We start from the raw sequence: 17,818 nt of genomic DNA on the forward strand, positions 1-17,818 counted from the left end.
TACGGACACTGCCGAGTGGATGCTCCAGGAAGCGTCAGTCGGCAGTGAGTGCCGACCAGAGCAGTGCAGGAAATCACCAGCAACGCGGCATCAACAAGTGGTCTCGACTCTCTATCTCTCTCTCTCCGTGATTTAGCCAGCTCCTGCGGCCATTTCACTTTGCTTTTCATTTTATTGCTAATTTTTTTTGCGCTCTTTCTCAGCAAGTTTTTGCAAATTATAATGACAGCCCCCGGTCCGGCCCAGATGCGGAATGGAATAGACTGTTAGTGTCGGGCGTGGCGTGGCGCCGCTCTGGGGGTCGCTGGTCGGTGGTCCATGGAGGCGAAATAGACATTTAATGAAACGAAACGACAACAAATTGTTTAAACATTATTTGCGCTTTCCCTTTGCCGTTTGCCGTTTGCCTTTCCTTTCCTTTCTGTTCATCTTTGCTCGTTTTTTTTTTCTTTCTTTCTTTATACGTTATTGTTAATAAAAAGACATTACAAGGCAGATAATAAACGAGAAGGAGACTACTACTTGGGGACAGAACAGAACAGAACAGAACAGGAGTCTTGCAAATTGAAATTGTGGACGCTTTGACAGCAAACGGGGGAAATCATTCATGGAACAATTTGTGAAAGGGTTTCAAAATTCAAGATGCAATTCACCAGATACCAGAGAGAAGGACTCAAAGGAGCTAACAAGCAACCGTCCAGTGAGGACAGATTTTAGTAGGAGGAAGTATGGAACACGTTTCACATTGCTTTGGTTGTACATTCAATTTATGTTATGTTTATGCATAGTTGGTGCAGATTTTAATGAAGTTTTTCTTGCTGATGTACTTGAATGATCTTGAAGAGATCTGGAAGATGGTTAAGTCCTACGTCCAGAGCGCGCAAAACGATTATTCCCCTGATCCTTCCACATATATTTTTATAAGCATTCTCCTTCAATTTGTCAGAACTGGGGGTCGACAGCTCCTTGCGTATGCCCGCTAGAATATGATGAATTCTCTTAGATTTTCTTCCGTTCTCCGACTGATAGGTGACACTTGGGTTCCTGGTCGGGTAGTCCAGCGGAAAGCGGATATCCAAGTGGAAAAAAAGTGGCATCCTTCCAGCGGTTCCAGTTCCAATTCCCTAAACTCGGAACTTTAAGGCTTTGTTTGCTCTGCAGTGTGACCGCAGTGCGATCGATGCTTTTTCACTTCGATGCTTTTTATTCACTACTATCGATGGTATCATTCAAACAAGTACTTACAAAATGATCACATAATTAATTATAATAATAGTAATATATAATATATAATCAAATTTTATTTTTATTTATTTATATTCAAATTTTTTCATTTGCATATCTCCTGATAATCATTCGATCATTCCGCTGGGATTAATTACGTGGGACTTGGTTACTGCACTTTAGCGTGTCCACAGCCTGGCTTGCCCGGTGACTTGGAAGGCAACCCGTATATATTTATTACAAAATGTTGTCTATAGTTATTAGAATATTATTTGCAAGAAGAAAATCATGAAATTATAATAATAATCCATGTAAATGATAAAGATGGGCAGATAGTCACTTGGGGATCACACCATTCATGTTGCTGTCTAGCGTGGCAGTGAGGAACACCTCTTTCAAAATATCCTTACGTCTACGATCTGGTTGCGAGATCCGAATGAAACGAACTGGCATGGGTGTGAAGCGAATTCGCATCGTTGTAGCGTGTGACGGAAAGATTAACTTGCCCACGGCCACCCAGTGTTTCATGTTGCAAGAGACCTCCATGTCGTAGCTGTATTTGAGCACAAGTGTACTTCCGAGACTACAGGCAAAAATAGTATTGATTATACAGCAGCAGCTCAGGCTGAGAACCATCTCGTTCATGGTGACCAACAAACGGCTCGCCCCATTGGCCACATCCAGACCTAGACGCACGGATGCACGGTAGGGCAGATTACACGACTCGATCGCTTTATCGATGGCTTCTAATATGGTTTCCGATGCGACGATTCCAGATTTGCGCACTGCACCCACCAGGTCTTTGACAGCAATGAGAGGGAGGCGTACAAGGGACACCAGCGACTTGATGTCCACACTCTGATTGTGGCGACTCCAGTTGTGTAATGCTTGGAAGATATTTAGTTCGTCTTCGGCGAAAGTGTTCCGGGGCAGGAGTGCTTCAAGTGACTCCTTGGATAGCAATAGGAACGAGTCGTGTTGGACCAGTACTGTCGCAATTTTGTCCATAAACTGGAGGCAGTTCATGGTCAGCTGTGCATGATTGACTTGGATCGCGTTGTTCAGGATCGAGCACACGTTGCCGACGGACAGGCTCTCGTTCAGATGTGTGGCCAGTGCCGACTCGAGCTCGTGCAAGCCAAAAAAATTGGACAGGCCGTGCACCTCGAAGATGGCATCCACGTCCAGTGTGTCTACGGTCAGCTTGCCCGAATAAAAATAGCCCAGGATGACCTTGAACGACTTCAGCGGCACATACAGGCGAATCTGGCGCTTCTTTGACTCGGCCGTGCCCCCGTAGAACATTTTCCGAAAGTGTTCACAGCGCGTTGCAAGTATCAGTCGGTGCGCCGGCAAGAGCTCATCCTCCACCAAGAACGACACGTCCGAGAAGAGTTCGTTCATGCAGAGGCGGTCCATGTCCGCCAAGGCGCCCGCACCAAAAATGTGCACCAGCCCATTCTCGGTACTGCGGCGTTTCTTCGCGCCACCAGATGACGAAGTGGACGTTGCCTGGATGTTCATTTCCGTAACTGGATTTATCTGTGTGTTAGTGGATCTTTTCATATTTCCGTATACTCGTATTCTGTAAACTTACTTATTATTTTGGCTGGTTGCTTCAGCAATTTAAGTTCGTTGAAAGCACGCGGGAAGTTGACATCAGCTGGAGATTATCGATTGATCTTACCGATACATTGAATAGACTGCACTAAAATGTAAACTTTAATAAATATATACTCGGTCTTAATCACTTACTATTATTCCGTGATAGTTGTTGCATTTATTTTCTTAAGCTACTGATTAATTGTAGTTTAATGTTGTACTGAGATCGATGAATATATTTATATTTATATTTGACAGCACATTTTGGCTTTTTTTACACATTGATCTTGGCGATTTCTCATTGATTCATTAGTGAATATTCTATTGACCAGAATTGATATGGGCTTTTAACATATATTATAATTGGAATGAAAGTATAGTTGCGGTATCGATGCGGTACTATCGATATCAGTAAGTATGGGGAACTATTATCTCTATTGTTTGCCCAATGCAAAAACCACAATTCCCATCACTACAAAATATAAACTTCGATAAAAGGAACTTGTGTAAAATTGTCTGCGTAAAATATGTCTGAAAGATATGGCTTATCTGAATATCCTGAGTTGGAGCAAGTAATTGATTGTATTTTCCGAGAAAGTATAGTGTCTCGACCATACGAATACGCTCCACCACCATATTCGGAGTCCACGCCGGGTTTGGCACACCCACGCCATGAATATATTGCGCCATTGCCACCACCAGCTTACTCAGAGGATGAGCCACCAAATTCGGAGCTTCCGCAGCCAATAGCCTTGTCAACTCTGTCCTCTGCATTCTTCGAGGCCACAGACTTCTTGGCTGAGCTTGGTGTGGCCTGTCGCTCGAGTGCTGCTGTCGATACCCCACGGATGAAGTGTGCTCGGGCGATCGTGGGATTATTTGGTATCAAGTGCGCAAACAATTTGGTCGATAGCTGCACCTCCACAAGCTGCGATCATACGCTTCGCAGCGCTGCAGAGGTGGTGACTGAACTGATGAAAATGGTGCACAGCCAAAATGATTTCACGTGTATTTCATATACATTGACCAAAACAAGTCGACCCATATTCGAGGCTTACTTTACGGCATACGTGGCCGTGTTTGCTAGCGCTGGGATGGGTTTGGAATTGTTGGAGATGCTGAAGGATTGTCGCCTCTTCAATTTCAATGGAGCTGCCAGTATTCGTCCAATCTTCACTGCCTTGAAGAGCATGGGAATGGAAAGTCAGGCTACGCAGACTATGATGAGTAACTTGTGTGAGCCCGAAGAAGCACTCACATTTAAGGCAGCGACGATCACTGTATTGGAAGTGTTGGCCTCCTCCAACTGGTACGATTATGTTTCCGTCCTTGTCATGTTGACCAAGAGATACGATTTCGTCATACCAACGGAGATATTGAAAACCATTCTATACTCCACCTTCGGGAAAAGGGATTGGAAGACAGCAGCCATACCGTTGCTGGAAATTATTCCCAGCCAAGTTGCACAGCGTGCAGACATGTTGGGAGTAATTCAAATGCTTGAAAAGTTTCAAAACAGGTAAGAAAAATATCTGCCCTTGGCAAAGAAACAAAATATTAAAATATTAATGCATGTCTTAGTGTATAGTTCTGCAAGAACTTGCTTTAAAATTCCTTCCAATCCCTACTGTAACATCTAACTTATGGCTCAACCAATTAGTTACACATTTTTCCAATAAATCTCAGACAAAGTCGAACAAATGATTTCGTAGCAATTGATTGCTAAACTATTTCTCACTCACTGAAAAAGTTCTGCAGCTTTGCCATTAACCTTTCTTATATCTTAATCCTTTTCTTTCTTTCTTCGTTTCCTTTTCTTCGACTGCTCGTCCAACTGCGAATGATTTCACTTAACGCTCTCGGGATGTAACAACAATGTTATCATTTAATACTTCTTTGTTCCTGTCATTTCATTTCTTTTCCACTTCTCTCCCTCTCTCTCTCTGGCTTTCGCCTTTGATGCTGTTTCCTTTTAGAATCCGACCCGGTTTTATGGTTCTTTGTTTTCGCGCCAAATGCTTGGAAATGATTTTGTACAACGCTCTGCCAAATAGAAAATCATCATAATTTCCCTTTATTACCAGACTTTTTACCCATTTGCCATAGTAGTTGCTGCATGGACTTTTTATGGACAAACTTTGCACTGATGCCCCGCCTCCGCCACCGCCTCCGTTGTTGTTCTGGTTGTTGCTTTAATTGCCATTGTCGTGGCCCTCCCTCCTTATAGCCGTTGTCATTGTTTGTCACAGTCTGTTCCACTCAAGCCTCGTAGCACCCTCCTGCCCCCTGCCACTCGTCTCATCGAGATCTAGGGACGGGTGTTGGGAAAAAATAACTTTGTCGGAAACTCCTTTGATTTGTTTTCTGCACAACAGTAAAAAGTTTGCGGACTCAAAGTTCTTTTTTTTTCGGATATGCCGCACCAGCACCCCACCTGTGTGAGTGAGTGAGAAGTGTGTGTGTGTGTGTGTGTGTGTGGGTGCGATGCTGTTGAACTTTTCAAGACAAAACATTTTTGAGTTATTAATGAAAAGTTGTTGTTGCATAGCCACACACACACACACACACACACACCTACAGGTGCTGTGGGGCCAGTGTCTCAGTTTATATAGCAAATACAAGTGCTAACTAAATGTTATGCTTTCATTATGCTCAGTAGCTTTCACAAAAGTTTCCTGTAGAACTTCGGGCAAGTTCTCCTCTCTGTGCCCTGGACCTGGACCTGGACCTGGACCTGGGACCCCGCCCCTGTATATTGGCTTAGCTAATTTTTTCTCCTGTTCTGTTCTGTTCAGTTGAATTCTATTCTGTTTTGTTGTACACTTTTTCTGTGTGGGGTATTAATATATGGATAAGGTATTGGCAATGCAGAGAGTGGTGAGTCTATTCCTTTTGGATTTGATGTAAAGTTCTACGTTAACTACAGATTTCACACAAGCATTAGCTACTCGCTCGAACAACTGTTAAGGTATCTAACTCTTCGACTTGCTAATCCTGGCACTTTCTCTGCTTTGTTAGTTACATTTCCTTTAGGTGTACATATAGACACGCATTTGTGTTTGCCTAAAGTGCACTTCTTAACTAACTTGTCTAACGCAACTAATGAAAAGATTTGTTATTAGTTTTGGTCCAAAGCACCACTCGAAGCGGGTGGCAAAAAGTGGCAGCACCAGAAGGTAACTTTGCCCAGGGAATTATACATAAACATTGCACCCGAGACCAAACAAAACACATGGTAGAAAAAGACAACAACGAAAATACGCAAGAAATATGTTGGCAACTTGAAAAAGTAAATAAATATTTGAACAACTTCTTATGGCCAACTATTTGTTTGGCAGACGAAAAGAACAAGTTTCTGGGGGGAAAATCCAAGACAAAACCAAGGTGAGTTCAATGGCAGTGACGCTGAGGGTGTGGGTGTTGGTGTTGGTTTTAGTGTGTGTGTGTGTGTGTGTGTGTGTGTGTGTGTGTGTGCAACTTTCAAAGCTATTATGTGAAAGTTTTATTTTTCGTTGTCCACGGCCCAGGGTCTGCCCAATCGACAAGTTTTTCCTCTTCGCTTGGCCTAGGTTAGGGCGGAATTGGATTGGCAAATTGTTCAGCACATAATTTCAGAGGCAATTTAACAAAATAAATTCCAGTAAATTCTTTAAGAAGAATGCCTTCCAAGTCTAATGTCTTATTTCATCTCTTTATTGCACTCAATAACATTTACAAAACATGAATGCCAAGGCGAGAGCTGAAACCTGTTCCCGTCCCGCATGAATGAATTTGGGAATATCCCACACTTCGCTTTGGCGCTCTAGACTAAATTGTTTCAGATGTCCAAACGATTTGCTTAATATATTAATAAAACCCATTTAAAGTCTTGTTCGAGCGGTCTTAAGTGCCCCTAAATATGGCCATAGCCACAGGCACAACTCAAACTCTGACACTGGCCATTGTTCGGCCCACAATTGGCATATTAAATTACCGATTTTGTAAAGATTTTGTGAATTTAACATAACAACCACTAGCGTCGGCTATTTTTAGCCGTTGGTTATCTAAACAGATAATTAAGTCGGCTCTGAGTCGCTGCTGTCTCTCAGCTGATTGATTGACTTTATCGGCCGCTTGCGAGTGGCCTTATCAACACTCTGCTGAAGTCAATCTCTTTGGCCTGGCCCCGTCCGGGCCTATCTAGATGCAGCCACAAAATGCATAAAAGACGTACGTATCTCAAACTACACAACAATCACAGGCACAGGCAAAGGCACAGGCACAAAACCACAAGGAGGCCACGCAGGCAAGAGCGTCTCTCGTCTCCAATTGAAACGAGTTCTTAACGGCAATCGTGTAGGCCGAGGAGTGCCATCTTTATGGACAGGTTGAAACCACTTCCTGTGTCTCTGTGTCCCTCTCTCTCTCTCTCTTGTCCTCAGATTGTAGCGGTTGAGTTGAGTTGATCGACAGGCAGTTCAACATGAAAAACGAAACCCCAAAAGGATGACACACAATTTTATGGTATTTTATAATAATTAGTTCTCTTTTATTGGCAGATACAAATCTTGTGTGAAAAAAGTGTAGAGTGATGCGGTTTAAGTGCCTCAATAATATATTTAACTTTATGGAATTTGAAATGTTTGCTATATAATATAATAACAATGCATCCATTACGCTTTTATCCATGTTTGACACGTTTAAATCTAATAAATTCACACTTGAAAACGGAACTAAACTAAATTTAAATAAAAAAACCATCGATATACTGTACACAGATAATAATAACATTTGCAATAAATTACACGCTTAATTATGTTTTATCACGTTTGAATGGGCGGATTTACTGAATAACTTATGCATAATTAGTAGACATATGTACAACCCAGTCTTAGAAATAGCATTTAAATCAATTCGTTTTTCTTTCAGCCCTGTGATGATGGGGGAAAATGAAGACCGCTCCTCTGGCCAGCAGTCGTAAATTCTTCTCAAGGGTTGTCACTTCTTCAAAGATATACAATCCGGGACATCTGCATCTCCAGCTGTTTCTGCGGCTGACCAATGCTGGACCACCCGCTGCCCGTTGTATCTGACAAACTGTCGTACAAGTTCTGTGGCGTCTGCGAAATATATAACCAAAAAAAAAAAACAAACATCATTTAAAATTCCTTATATTGAATACACACACCATAAATGTATACACAATTTGATGAATAACGAGAGTTTACGAGCAACAATGCAAAGATATAACTATGAATGTGCTAAAATTAATTATTTATGACATAACTTACAACGCAAATCAAAGCCGCGCGTGAGGCATTTCAAAAATACAATTATTGCATTTATGGCATTCATTACCTGCTCATCAATTTGTAATTGGATCAGTAATATGTATTCCAGGGCGAAAACCTGGCCACAAAAAGCATATCTTGTTTGCTGTAAAATTCATTGTTAAATGCTGTAAAAAGAATTTATATTTATGGCTGGAAATGATTTGTGTGAATTATTGAAGCTGCAAAAAAATTGCTGAAAAATCAATGGATTAATTATGATTTGCAGCGACTGCTGCTGCTGCTGCTGCTGCTGCTCCTGCTGCTGCTCCAACGTTGAAGTCCACATCCAGAAACCAAAACCAAACCAAACTACAACAAATGCACGAACGCCTGTGGAAAGAGTTTGGAGAAGAAGAAAATGCTGGCAAAAAGAGCCAGGATTAAAGCGGAGGGGGGGCTTGGGATGGGGAATTGGGAGTTGCTTTCGACGTCGCCACTTGGGGATTGGTGGCAAAGAGAAAAACTCTCTACAAATGATATACATATATATATATATACAGAGCTGGAAGGAACTGCAAACACGCACACTTAAACCCACACAGAAGTGCGGCTGGGAAAATACTCAGCAAAAGAGCCAAAGAGCCATGGCCACAGCTCCATGGCCAGGTGAAAATGGATTCTGAAAATTGGGTTAATTGATGCTTAGTGTTTTGCTTCTGTGTGAATGGAAGTGGGGTTACGGGGGTTTGCCAAGGGTCGTGGGCGTGGTTATTTAGCGCCAAGTGGCTAATAGTTTTTGCCACCAGCACAGCAGAGCACAACCCGTTCCCTGCTGCTCTTGCCAAGCGGAAACGGAAACAGGAAATGCGCACAAGGAAATACACAAACACAAATGCCAAAATGGCGGCGTCGTCAAGGGGGATGGGCAGTGGGGACTGGGGTCAGCTACATATACGCCATATACTACATATATTGCAATTAGCATTATATCCATTTGTCGAATTATACACACCGGGACTGCCCAATTCCGTGAGATTGGCACTCAGTGTGCCACCCGCTGGTCCACCATTGAGGCTGTTGCTGCCTGCCACAGCACCAGCGGCAGCACCGACTCCGCCAGTGGCTCCACCACCACTGGCCGCTGGATCCACCGCCTGGCAGGGGAGCAGCAACAGTTGAAGGAACAGCAATGGCAGTAGCATTCGCATCGATGCCGCTTTGAGCGTCATTCGCCTCATTTTACAATTTGGTATCTTGGCTATGTGTCTGTTGTACGAGTATTCCAGCACCGGCATCAACATGGTCCATTGGTTGTTGCTGGGCGGCTCCTTGGCTCCTCCTCCTTCCCCACCGATGTCTCCGTTATTTGTGGACGATGCTCTGCAAGAGACACAGAAACAGACAAAGTAATGAACTGACTTTTGGCTAAATTGTAATTGTAATTGTAAATGTAATTTTAGCTTTTGCATTGGCATTGGCATGGAAAGTATCTGACGGATGGCAGATTTCATTAAGTTAAAGCTCCTGTTTCTCGAGTTTCTCCCACAGACACAAAATGTATTTGATGGATGAAAATGTTTCCAATGGATACAAATGCATTTCATTTAAAGAAACAAAATGTGTTTGTGCAGCTTTTATGTTATTTTTTGTTGATTGGGCAGATAAATAATTCTTTTATAGATTTGTTTCTCACAATATTGATTTTATAGACGCGTAGTTTTTGTTTCGTTAAGTTTGACATTTAAATGCATCTCACTTTTTGTTGTTGTTATTTTTATCATACACACACGAGAGTATCTCTTAAGCCCACAAATGTATCTCACATCTGCAAATATGCGCATCTAGCCGCAAAAGATGCAATTAATGTTATTTTTTTCTTGTTTGTTTCTTAGTTTATGGCTGCTTGCACTTGCTGGCTGTGTGCAGTTGTAAAGTATCTTGTAGATACCAAAATGTATCTCAATGTACACTCCTCGGAGACTGGTTGCAATTAAAGTTCTTCGTTGGCAGCAGTTGAAGTTGTTCTTCTGCGGCTCCTCCACCGTTTACACGACATCTGCTCAAAGCAGCAGATACAGATACTCTCCGCTACATACAGCTCAGAATGTATCTCGTCCGCGTGCATCAAATTACACATTTGGCATATAAATTGCTCAATTTCATGTATTTTGTGCCTTGTGTCAAATTGTCATTACACCGCTCACGATACGGGACAGACACACCCTCGGTTTTGCGCTAATGTATCTTGCAGATACAATTGCTGAAATTGCACTTTTAGCACTTGGCCACGAAATGGGGAACGAAGCGAACCGAGGCGTATCTTCCTTGTAGTAATTTTTATTTTATTTTATTTTCTTTTTTTTTTTTGTTATCCCCGCTTTTCCGCTTCAAATGAGCAAAGAGAGATACTTCCAAGGTAATCTTCGCATCTCCTGCAAAATGTATCTGCTGGTGTGTTTATTTTTATGGTTTTTATGTCCTTTTCATGGGCTTTAAATTATCGATTTGTCGATTTGTTTATACGAAAGTAACACCTTGTGTCGTCGCCTGTTTTCTGTTTCTTTCCTTGGCGGCCTCCTCCCTCTTGATATTTATGCATTGCACTTGTGCCACAACTGTCTCTGTTCCTGTTCCTTTGCTGTCTCTGGGCTAAGGGCTTTTGGGGTTTTCCCTTACGCTTTTTCTTTGCTGCTATTTGCTGCTGCTGCTTTTTGTTACATTTATAAATGGTTTAGAGCACATGTGGCACACGCACAGCTGCGGCTACAATTTGTAACTGTAGCGCATTTATAAACGTCGCAGACCGAGACCCCGACTGGCTGCTGGCTCCTGCTTGGTTCTTGCCTGTGTTCTGCAGGTCCCTGGGAGCGCTGGTCCTTCAAATGTTTACACACGCTCAAGAACTTTTTGTTGGTCGTCAACAAACCATCAAGCATTTCGCCTTTCGCCTTATCAGCCAGGCATCCAACGCTAGATCCTAACACTGGCAACCAGAGTTTCCTTTTCGATACGGATACGGATACGGATACGATATGGTCGGTGGTCTGTGGTCTGTACCCGACTTGTGCTCGTATTTGATTTAGCCTCTCGGAGAAACGTGCTCACATGCGGTCTGGTTGAATTTTCCTCGCCTCGCTTTTGTTGTTTCAGTCAATTGCCGCATTTTAAAAACGCATAAAATTGCTTTATGTTTGCCTTTCCCCATACACTTGAGTTTTTCTTTCCACTGGGAGTATCTTCAGCTCTCGTTCCTTTTTTGGGCTTATCCCCGGGCGTAAATTTATGCAAGGCGCCTTAGTTCGGGGCACATGACAGACGCGTTGGCGTGGCGTGTTCCTTTAGGTTTTTCCCCTCAAGGAAAATGCATGCCGCATGCCGCATGCCGCTGCAGCTGCGTCTCTTCTGATATCGCTTCACGTCTCGTCTCTGTGCCTCAGTCTCCAGTGTAAGTATCTGTAAGTGGTGCATAAGTGGCACACGGAGAGAGAGAGAAAAAAAGTAATGTTATTGATGATTTATTTGCATTTGGCATTGATATATGCTAATGTTTTTCCCTGCCTGCGACTGCCACAATGCCTGCCTGCCTGCGTCTTCCTTTGTCTCTCATAAAGTAAAAACAAAACCGAACCGAACCGAACCGAAACTGAGTAGTAGAAGCAAAAAGGTTACTCACGGTTCCCCTTGGATGGATGCACCATGGATTATGTTATCTCTTGCTTGAATGCCTGTTGGCTTTTCAATTTTTCATGTCCGTCCACAGCAGAAGACAAGAAAATATTATGGCATTTTTTGTTTGGTTTTTCGTTTTCTTAAAGTCATTTTTATTTGCATTTCGTGATTTCGAGCAGACAGATAAGCACAGAGAGAGAGAGAGAGAGAGACCCCAGAGCGACCTCAGCAAATGGAACCCTGTGTCAACTCAAATATTTGATTTAATTCCCTGACATAATAATTAATCACTCTGCACCTTTTACGAGGCATTTGTAACCCCAAGGCGGTCTCTACTCGGACTCGGACTCCGACTCTGACTCTTTCTCGTTTATTTGTTTATAATTAAATATTATTTGGCAGTCCCTACAACAAATGAGACAGAGACCCGTCGCGAGTGCCATTTATCAGTCAGTCACTTAAGTTTCGTTTCGTTTTTTCCTCCCTCTCTGTGATTCTTTTGTTTAATGAGTTACAAATTTGGTTTTTCAGTTGTTTAATGGCTGACAGCATTATAGATTAGTGGCCGAAAGTTTTTCTAGTTCTGCCGCTGCCGCTGCCCACTTTACAGCTTTCCAGCTCTCTTTTTTTTTCCTTCTGTCATTTACATGATCTGGGAACTGTTTGCCCGGCGGCTGTTTTTGTCGTCTCTCGTCTTGTATTTTGTATCTGGCTACTTGGTGGGTCTTTCGGGTCTGTGTCTGTTGCCTCACTAATGTGTTGCATGCGCCCCAGCTGCTGCCGCTGGCCTCCTCCTTCTCTTGATGTGTATTTTTCTGGGCTAATAGTCTCGGCTGCCGGTTTTTTCTGGGCATTGGGTATTTGTGTTAATTGTATGCTCGTTATGAATGTTCGTTGGCATTTAAAATTATTGCACAGATTATACTTAGAAAGGGACGTGGAGTGGCAGGCACTCTCTCGTACAACAAATTCCCCCAAAAGACTCAAATATCTGATTATAATTTATTGATTTGCGTCTCTGTGGATGTTGCAACTATTTATTCAGGTGTTGCGGCAGAAACTTGTGGGATTTATTGAACGAATTTAGTGATGAAATTTGCTTAAAAGTGGAAAACGCCGTTTATTGGAAGCAAATTTAAGAAGATATTGGAGGAGACATCCAAGAAGAAAGGTTAAACCATCATTCGATTGTCATTCAAATTACCTTTCTGTCAGTTACAAAACAATTGAATAGATACAGATATCAGACAACTGCCATATTTGGTTAAATTTACCCAAGTAAATTGTTCGAAAAAGTTCTCCACTTTGGCTCAACTCTCTCTCTGAGTTGATTAGCATATTGGCTGGAGCAGCAGTTCTGCCACTTCTATTCGTATTTGTGCTAAGAGATTGCCTCATTCATACATACATTAAAAATTCATACACTCGACTGTCAGGCAGTCTTGGGGCTTGAGATTCATTTGAAATTCAAGTGCCACGGCACACGCGCATTGCTAAAAGTGTCAAATTGGCAAAAGTGCTTTGCTTTTGCTGTGCGAGAAACAAACAAAACACAGAGAAATGAAAATGAAATATTCTAAAACAAACTTTGAGGCCTACTGGAAGAAGTGCTGCTGCTGTTGGTAAGAGAGGGGCATGCGGAGTGAGTGTGTGGAGTCTATAAGAAATTGATATCATTTATCAAACTGACACATACAGAGAAAAGAGCGTGGGGCAGGCAGGCTGCCAGGCTGCCAGGCATCACCGTCCCATTCCAGCAGCTGGAGATGGAACTCGAACTGGAACTGGAACTCGAACTGGCGCTCAAGCGAATCTTTTCTTTGGAAACTTTTGCAAATGAGGCAGCAGTCAGCAAACGGCACATAAATAAACATGGAACAGCAGCAGCAGTGGCAGTGGATTTCGGGGTTGGGGTTGGGGTTGGTAGGCGTGGCATACGCCTAATTGAATTCAGCTTTCAAGAGTAAGCGAGAAAGGCATAAATAATCATGAGATCGTCGTCGGTCCGTTTGTCGGCGTTGTTCTGCCACAAAATTAGTTCATTAAAGAAGTTCAGGCATGATTTGCATATCACCCCGGCCTCCCCCCATGATTAAATAAAAAATATATAAAGAAGTGTGCCCGAAGAAGACCTCAAAAATGAAAAAAGAAACGAAGGAAATGTAAATTAAAGTAAACAATCCAAAGAGCTATTCAAATTGTTTTTTCCACCCTCGAAAAAAGAAAAAAAATTCCAATTGCCAAAAACTTCAAAAGTCAGCAACATGCAACATGAATATCAAAATCGACGGCGAAGAGCCATAAAAAATATATATATATAAATGTATAGGAAGAGGCACGAGAGCGTATAAAAAAGAGTGTTTGAGTTTGTATTTTCATGGAAAACGAGTGCATCAGCAGCAGCAGCAGCAGCAACAGAAGCGGCAGAAGGGGCACCAACAAATCAATGCCCCACCAACAATAACCCAGAACGGAACCCCCAGCGCAGGAACAGCGAAACATTGGGGCAACACCAGCGCATGGAGGAGCTGTGCGTGTCAGGGCCAGAGAGAGAGAGAGAGAGAGAAAGAATGAGCGGAAAAGGCGCACAAAAAATGCTCGTACAAATAATTCTGGGAAGCCCTTAGCGATCAGCGGCCCCGTCCCGGGCACTTGTAATAAAAAATATTTTCAATAATAAAGTGTATTAAGTTGTGAAGTGCACAGACACACACCCACACACACACACACACACGCAGATACAGATACTCGTACACACTCACAAGTGAAAATAAATGAAATGTGAACCATGGAAAAGCTTCGAAAAGCAATAAGTGTGGAAAATATTCTCTATTCTAAGATGGGTATTATTGATATAAGAAGAGTTTTGTAATGAAGAGGGAGGATATTTATAGGCATTTTTGAAATGGGAACATCGATTGCAGTTTCACGAAAAATCCTTTTTTCGTGAAATTTTTAAATATTTCGTTCCCGAAATATAAGTTTAAATTGATAAATCAGTATTTATTTTAGCAAATTTTCATTAAATTATGATTAGAAATCATTAAAAAATCACTCCAAAATTGTTGAATTATATTAAAAATTGTAATACATTTTTAATAATATTTATGAGCAAGATAAATTATTAATTTCAAGTGTATCACCCGCTTCGATTTCGTAATTGTTTACTTTCTTTCTTACTTTTTTGTATTTCATTTTATTCACAAAACAAAGAAGTAAAAATATATGAAGAGAAATATAAATGAATGTCGAGTGAACTTGCCTCTGTATGAGAGTTGCGTGTAAATATAAATATTTTTTCCATACAAATACGAGAGCACATAGGTCCGTGGCATGGGTATTGAGAGGATGTAGATGGGGCTGGGTGCGGGGTGTGGTATGGTGTGGAGATGTAACATACATTCCATGGAGACAACTTTGGTTTGTTGATTCTACGAATACGAGCGGAGGGAACCGAATGAACGAATGAACGAATAAACGAATAAACGAAACAGCCAACGCATGAATGTGTCAATGGCTCAAAACGATTTATACAGCATATTAAATTCTGACATCAATGTTTGATTGTCCGTACATGAAAAGTAAAAAGTAATAAAACGAATAACCGAACGGCACCAGGAATGGGAATCAGAAATTCAACAAAAAGAAGTGTGGCATGCGGCAGGGCGGCATCTAAAATAGATTTATTTATATGAATTTTTAACAGTACTCTCCTCACACTTGAGGGCATCACACAAACACACTCTTGAAATCGAAACTCATTTAAGTTTTTACTCGTTTTTTCTGAAGTTTGATTGAAGTGTATCTCGGGCGGGAGTGCGGACTGTATTTTGTATGTAGTTTCACATTTAAAGAGATTACATTGAAATTGAAGTGGTTGCGGGGCACAAAAAGCTGCACCACAATCGAAGAGCGCACCTTTTGATAGGGTTTCCCCCTCTCCCGCTTCACCTCCTCTTACCTAGCTGCCTGCCCTGCGGCTTATTGTTGAATATACCAAAGCGAATTGGATTTACCCTCTTTCGGCGTTCGCCCTTGCTCTATGCTTCCTCATCGCAGAGGTTGATGCATGGCAGAGGGGATTATAACGCTTCACACACACATGCCCTAAATGGTCTGCCCCTTCATGCCCCAACGAAGAATGCCTCAGGGGATTTTCGGTGCTGCTACGCAGCAAGAAGCCACTCTCACTCAAATTTCTGCATTCCTCCACACTCAAATTGGTGCAGTGCGCAGTAATTTCTTTAGGGCTCTATTTACGAGACGAGGTGAAGAGATTTTAAAGTCATTTTGCGAATAATCTTTGCTTTTAAGTGGAGTTTTTTTTTCAATTTAAATCAAAGCTAAATTTAATATTATATGAAATTTAGCAGAGTGCCGGCGGTTGTATGAATTTTAGAAGATTGAAAAATTAAAACTAAATTATATTTTAGTTTAATTTCTAATAAACTTTTCAATCAACTTTTAAATCTCCGCATTTGATTTGTTGTGTTTGTGAGAAGGTATGAAATGTGCTCGACATTTTTGACTATTTTTTGTTTCCATGCAAATTATATTTCCTCATTATTCTACTTTGAATCTGCTCACCCTTCATATCTCCAATATATTCCTAATTGATTTTCCAATCCCTTTGCAAGCTTCCTTCTCGAATTTCAAATTACTGATTCCATCAGAGGACGTTCTCTTTCAATAAAATTTTGCGAGTACGCCCTGTGTGCAGATGCCAATGCCAGTGCCGCCCTCAAAGTTGGATTCCACGAATACCCCATCAAAGGTAAATCACATAATGAGGCAGGGGTTAATTTGCAATTCTCTCTCTCTCGCTCTCTTTCTGTGTTTTTGGCCTGAAATGCAGCTTGCAGGTGGCTGGCCTAGTGCATGCAAATGGCTCACACTCGCTGCACACTCATCCACAAATTATCGCGTTTCGCACAAACCCAGAACCCCAGAATCTCCCTTTGCCCACACCATATGCTAATTAAAGGGGGCCCCGAATGGCGCTAACTGGGTCACAAGACACACGACGGACGACGAACGACCGACGGCGGAGGCACGTGAATGACATTGCCGCTGCATCGTTGGGGCGGCTCCTCTAACGGCATTTGGAGTCAGACCCCGACGAGAAGAGGCAGCAGGCAGCAGTCAGGGAGGGTGCCTATAGAGAACTATCAATCTTGTGCGAGAAGCAAACATAATTTATAACCTGCGGCGCTGTGTACGTACCCCCATCACCCATCACCCATAACCCATCACAGAACCGAAAAGTAGAGTGTTGCCAAGTTCTCTCGCTCTTTGGGACAAAAAGGCAATGTCAGTGGGTGGGTTGGGTTGCGGTTCTTTTAATGAGCCGCCAAAGCGTGAAAAGCGCAACGATGATGGCTCTCTCCCTCTCTCCCTCTAGCTCTCTTACACATATGGCCAAAAAGGTGAGGCCCAGGTTGATAATTATGAATGGAACCAACTGAAGGAAACTGACACAAAACAAACTCTCAACCCACACACACACGGATACAGAAGGTACACACCCAGTAATACGAACAAGTGTGGGCCCTCGGCCATTGAGCTGTCAGTTACCGTATGGGTGGAGGAGAGAGACCTCGCTGATGCGGCAGCTACACCCCAAAATGCAACGCCCCAACAACACAGAGAGGTAAGCAGCTTAATCGAGAAGCTCCATCTGCTAGCTGCATCTCCTCCATCGTCCATCCACCATCCATGGAATGGGTTTGCTCTGGCTCTGGCTCTTGCTGTGGCTGTGCTGCCGTTATCATTAGTTGCATCTTAGAGGCACTCAGCCGCAGCTGAAAAGCTTTCAGGAAAGGCCCCGAACCCAAGGCCCAACCTGAGAGCCAGGCAGCCAGCAGTCTGAGCCATGCCTAAGACCCCATACCTATGGCCATGCCCATGCCCATGCCCATAGCCGGCAGTCAAGTGCATTCGTTCGAGCCATGATAAAAAAGGAGGTACGATTCCACTGCACAGTGCCGCTGCTCAGCGTCTTATTAATTTATTGCCTTGACGATAGTGGAACAAATCTATTAAAATGCGCATATTAAGCCAAAAGCAGCTTA

General features: G+C 42.5%; 3 protein-coding genes across 3 annotated transcripts in view; 1 reads left to right on the plus strand and 2 right to left on the minus strand.

Moving 5' to 3' along the window:
- Positions 1–1,560: 1,560 nt before the first annotated feature.
- Positions 1,561–2,748, minus strand: LOC117583959 (BTB/POZ domain-containing protein 9-like). Its single transcript, XM_034272660.1, has one exon. The coding sequence runs from the start codon at positions 2,746–2,748 to the stop codon at positions 1,561–1,563; it is 1,188 nt and encodes a 395-aa protein (XP_034128551.1).
- A 605-nt stretch (positions 2,749–3,353) lies between these two features.
- LOC117583960 (protein deadlock-like) lies at positions 3,354–8,034 on the plus strand. The gene is made up of 2 exons (XM_034272661.1): positions 3,354–4,345; positions 7,735–8,034. The coding sequence occupies exons 1-2, from the start codon at positions 3,354–3,356 to the stop codon at positions 7,784–7,786; spliced, it is 1,044 nt and encodes a 347-aa protein (XP_034128552.1). The 3' UTR covers positions 7,787–8,034.
- Positions 7,356–17,818, minus strand: part of LOC117584131 — an 88,209-nt gene continuing 77,746 nt past the window's right edge. Inside the window, exons 2-3 of the mRNA XM_034272885.1 lie at positions 8,164–9,458; positions 7,356–7,925 (exon numbers count right to left, since the gene is read on the minus strand). Coding sequence (XP_034128776.1) covers positions 9,020–9,379 — 360 coding nt within the window. The 5' untranslated portion in view covers positions 9,380–9,458 and the 3' untranslated portion in view covers positions 7,356–7,925; positions 8,164–9,019. The remainder of the gene's footprint in view (positions 7,926–8,163; positions 9,459–17,818) is intronic.

This window comes from Drosophila guanche, unplaced genomic scaffold (genome assembly GCF_900245975.1).
Source record: "Drosophila guanche unplaced genomic scaffold, DGUA_6, whole genome shotgun sequence".
Classification (NCBI taxonomy): Eukaryota; Metazoa; Arthropoda; class Insecta; order Diptera; family Drosophilidae; genus Drosophila; species Drosophila guanche.

Excerpts from the sequence above, each read along its gene's own strand:
- LOC117583959 (XM_034272660.1), bottom strand. The coding sequence starts at position 2,748 with ATGAACATCCAGGCAACGTCCACTTCGTCATCTGGTGGCGCGAAGAAA.
- LOC117583960 (XM_034272661.1), top strand. The coding sequence starts at position 3,354 with ATGTCTGAAAGATATGGCTTATCTGAATATCCTGAGTTGGAGCAAGTA. Across the intron at positions 4,346-7,734 it reads CTTGAAAAGTTTCAAAACAG|CCCTGTGATGATGGGGGAAA; the intron begins GTAAGAAAAATA and ends TTTTTCTTTCAG.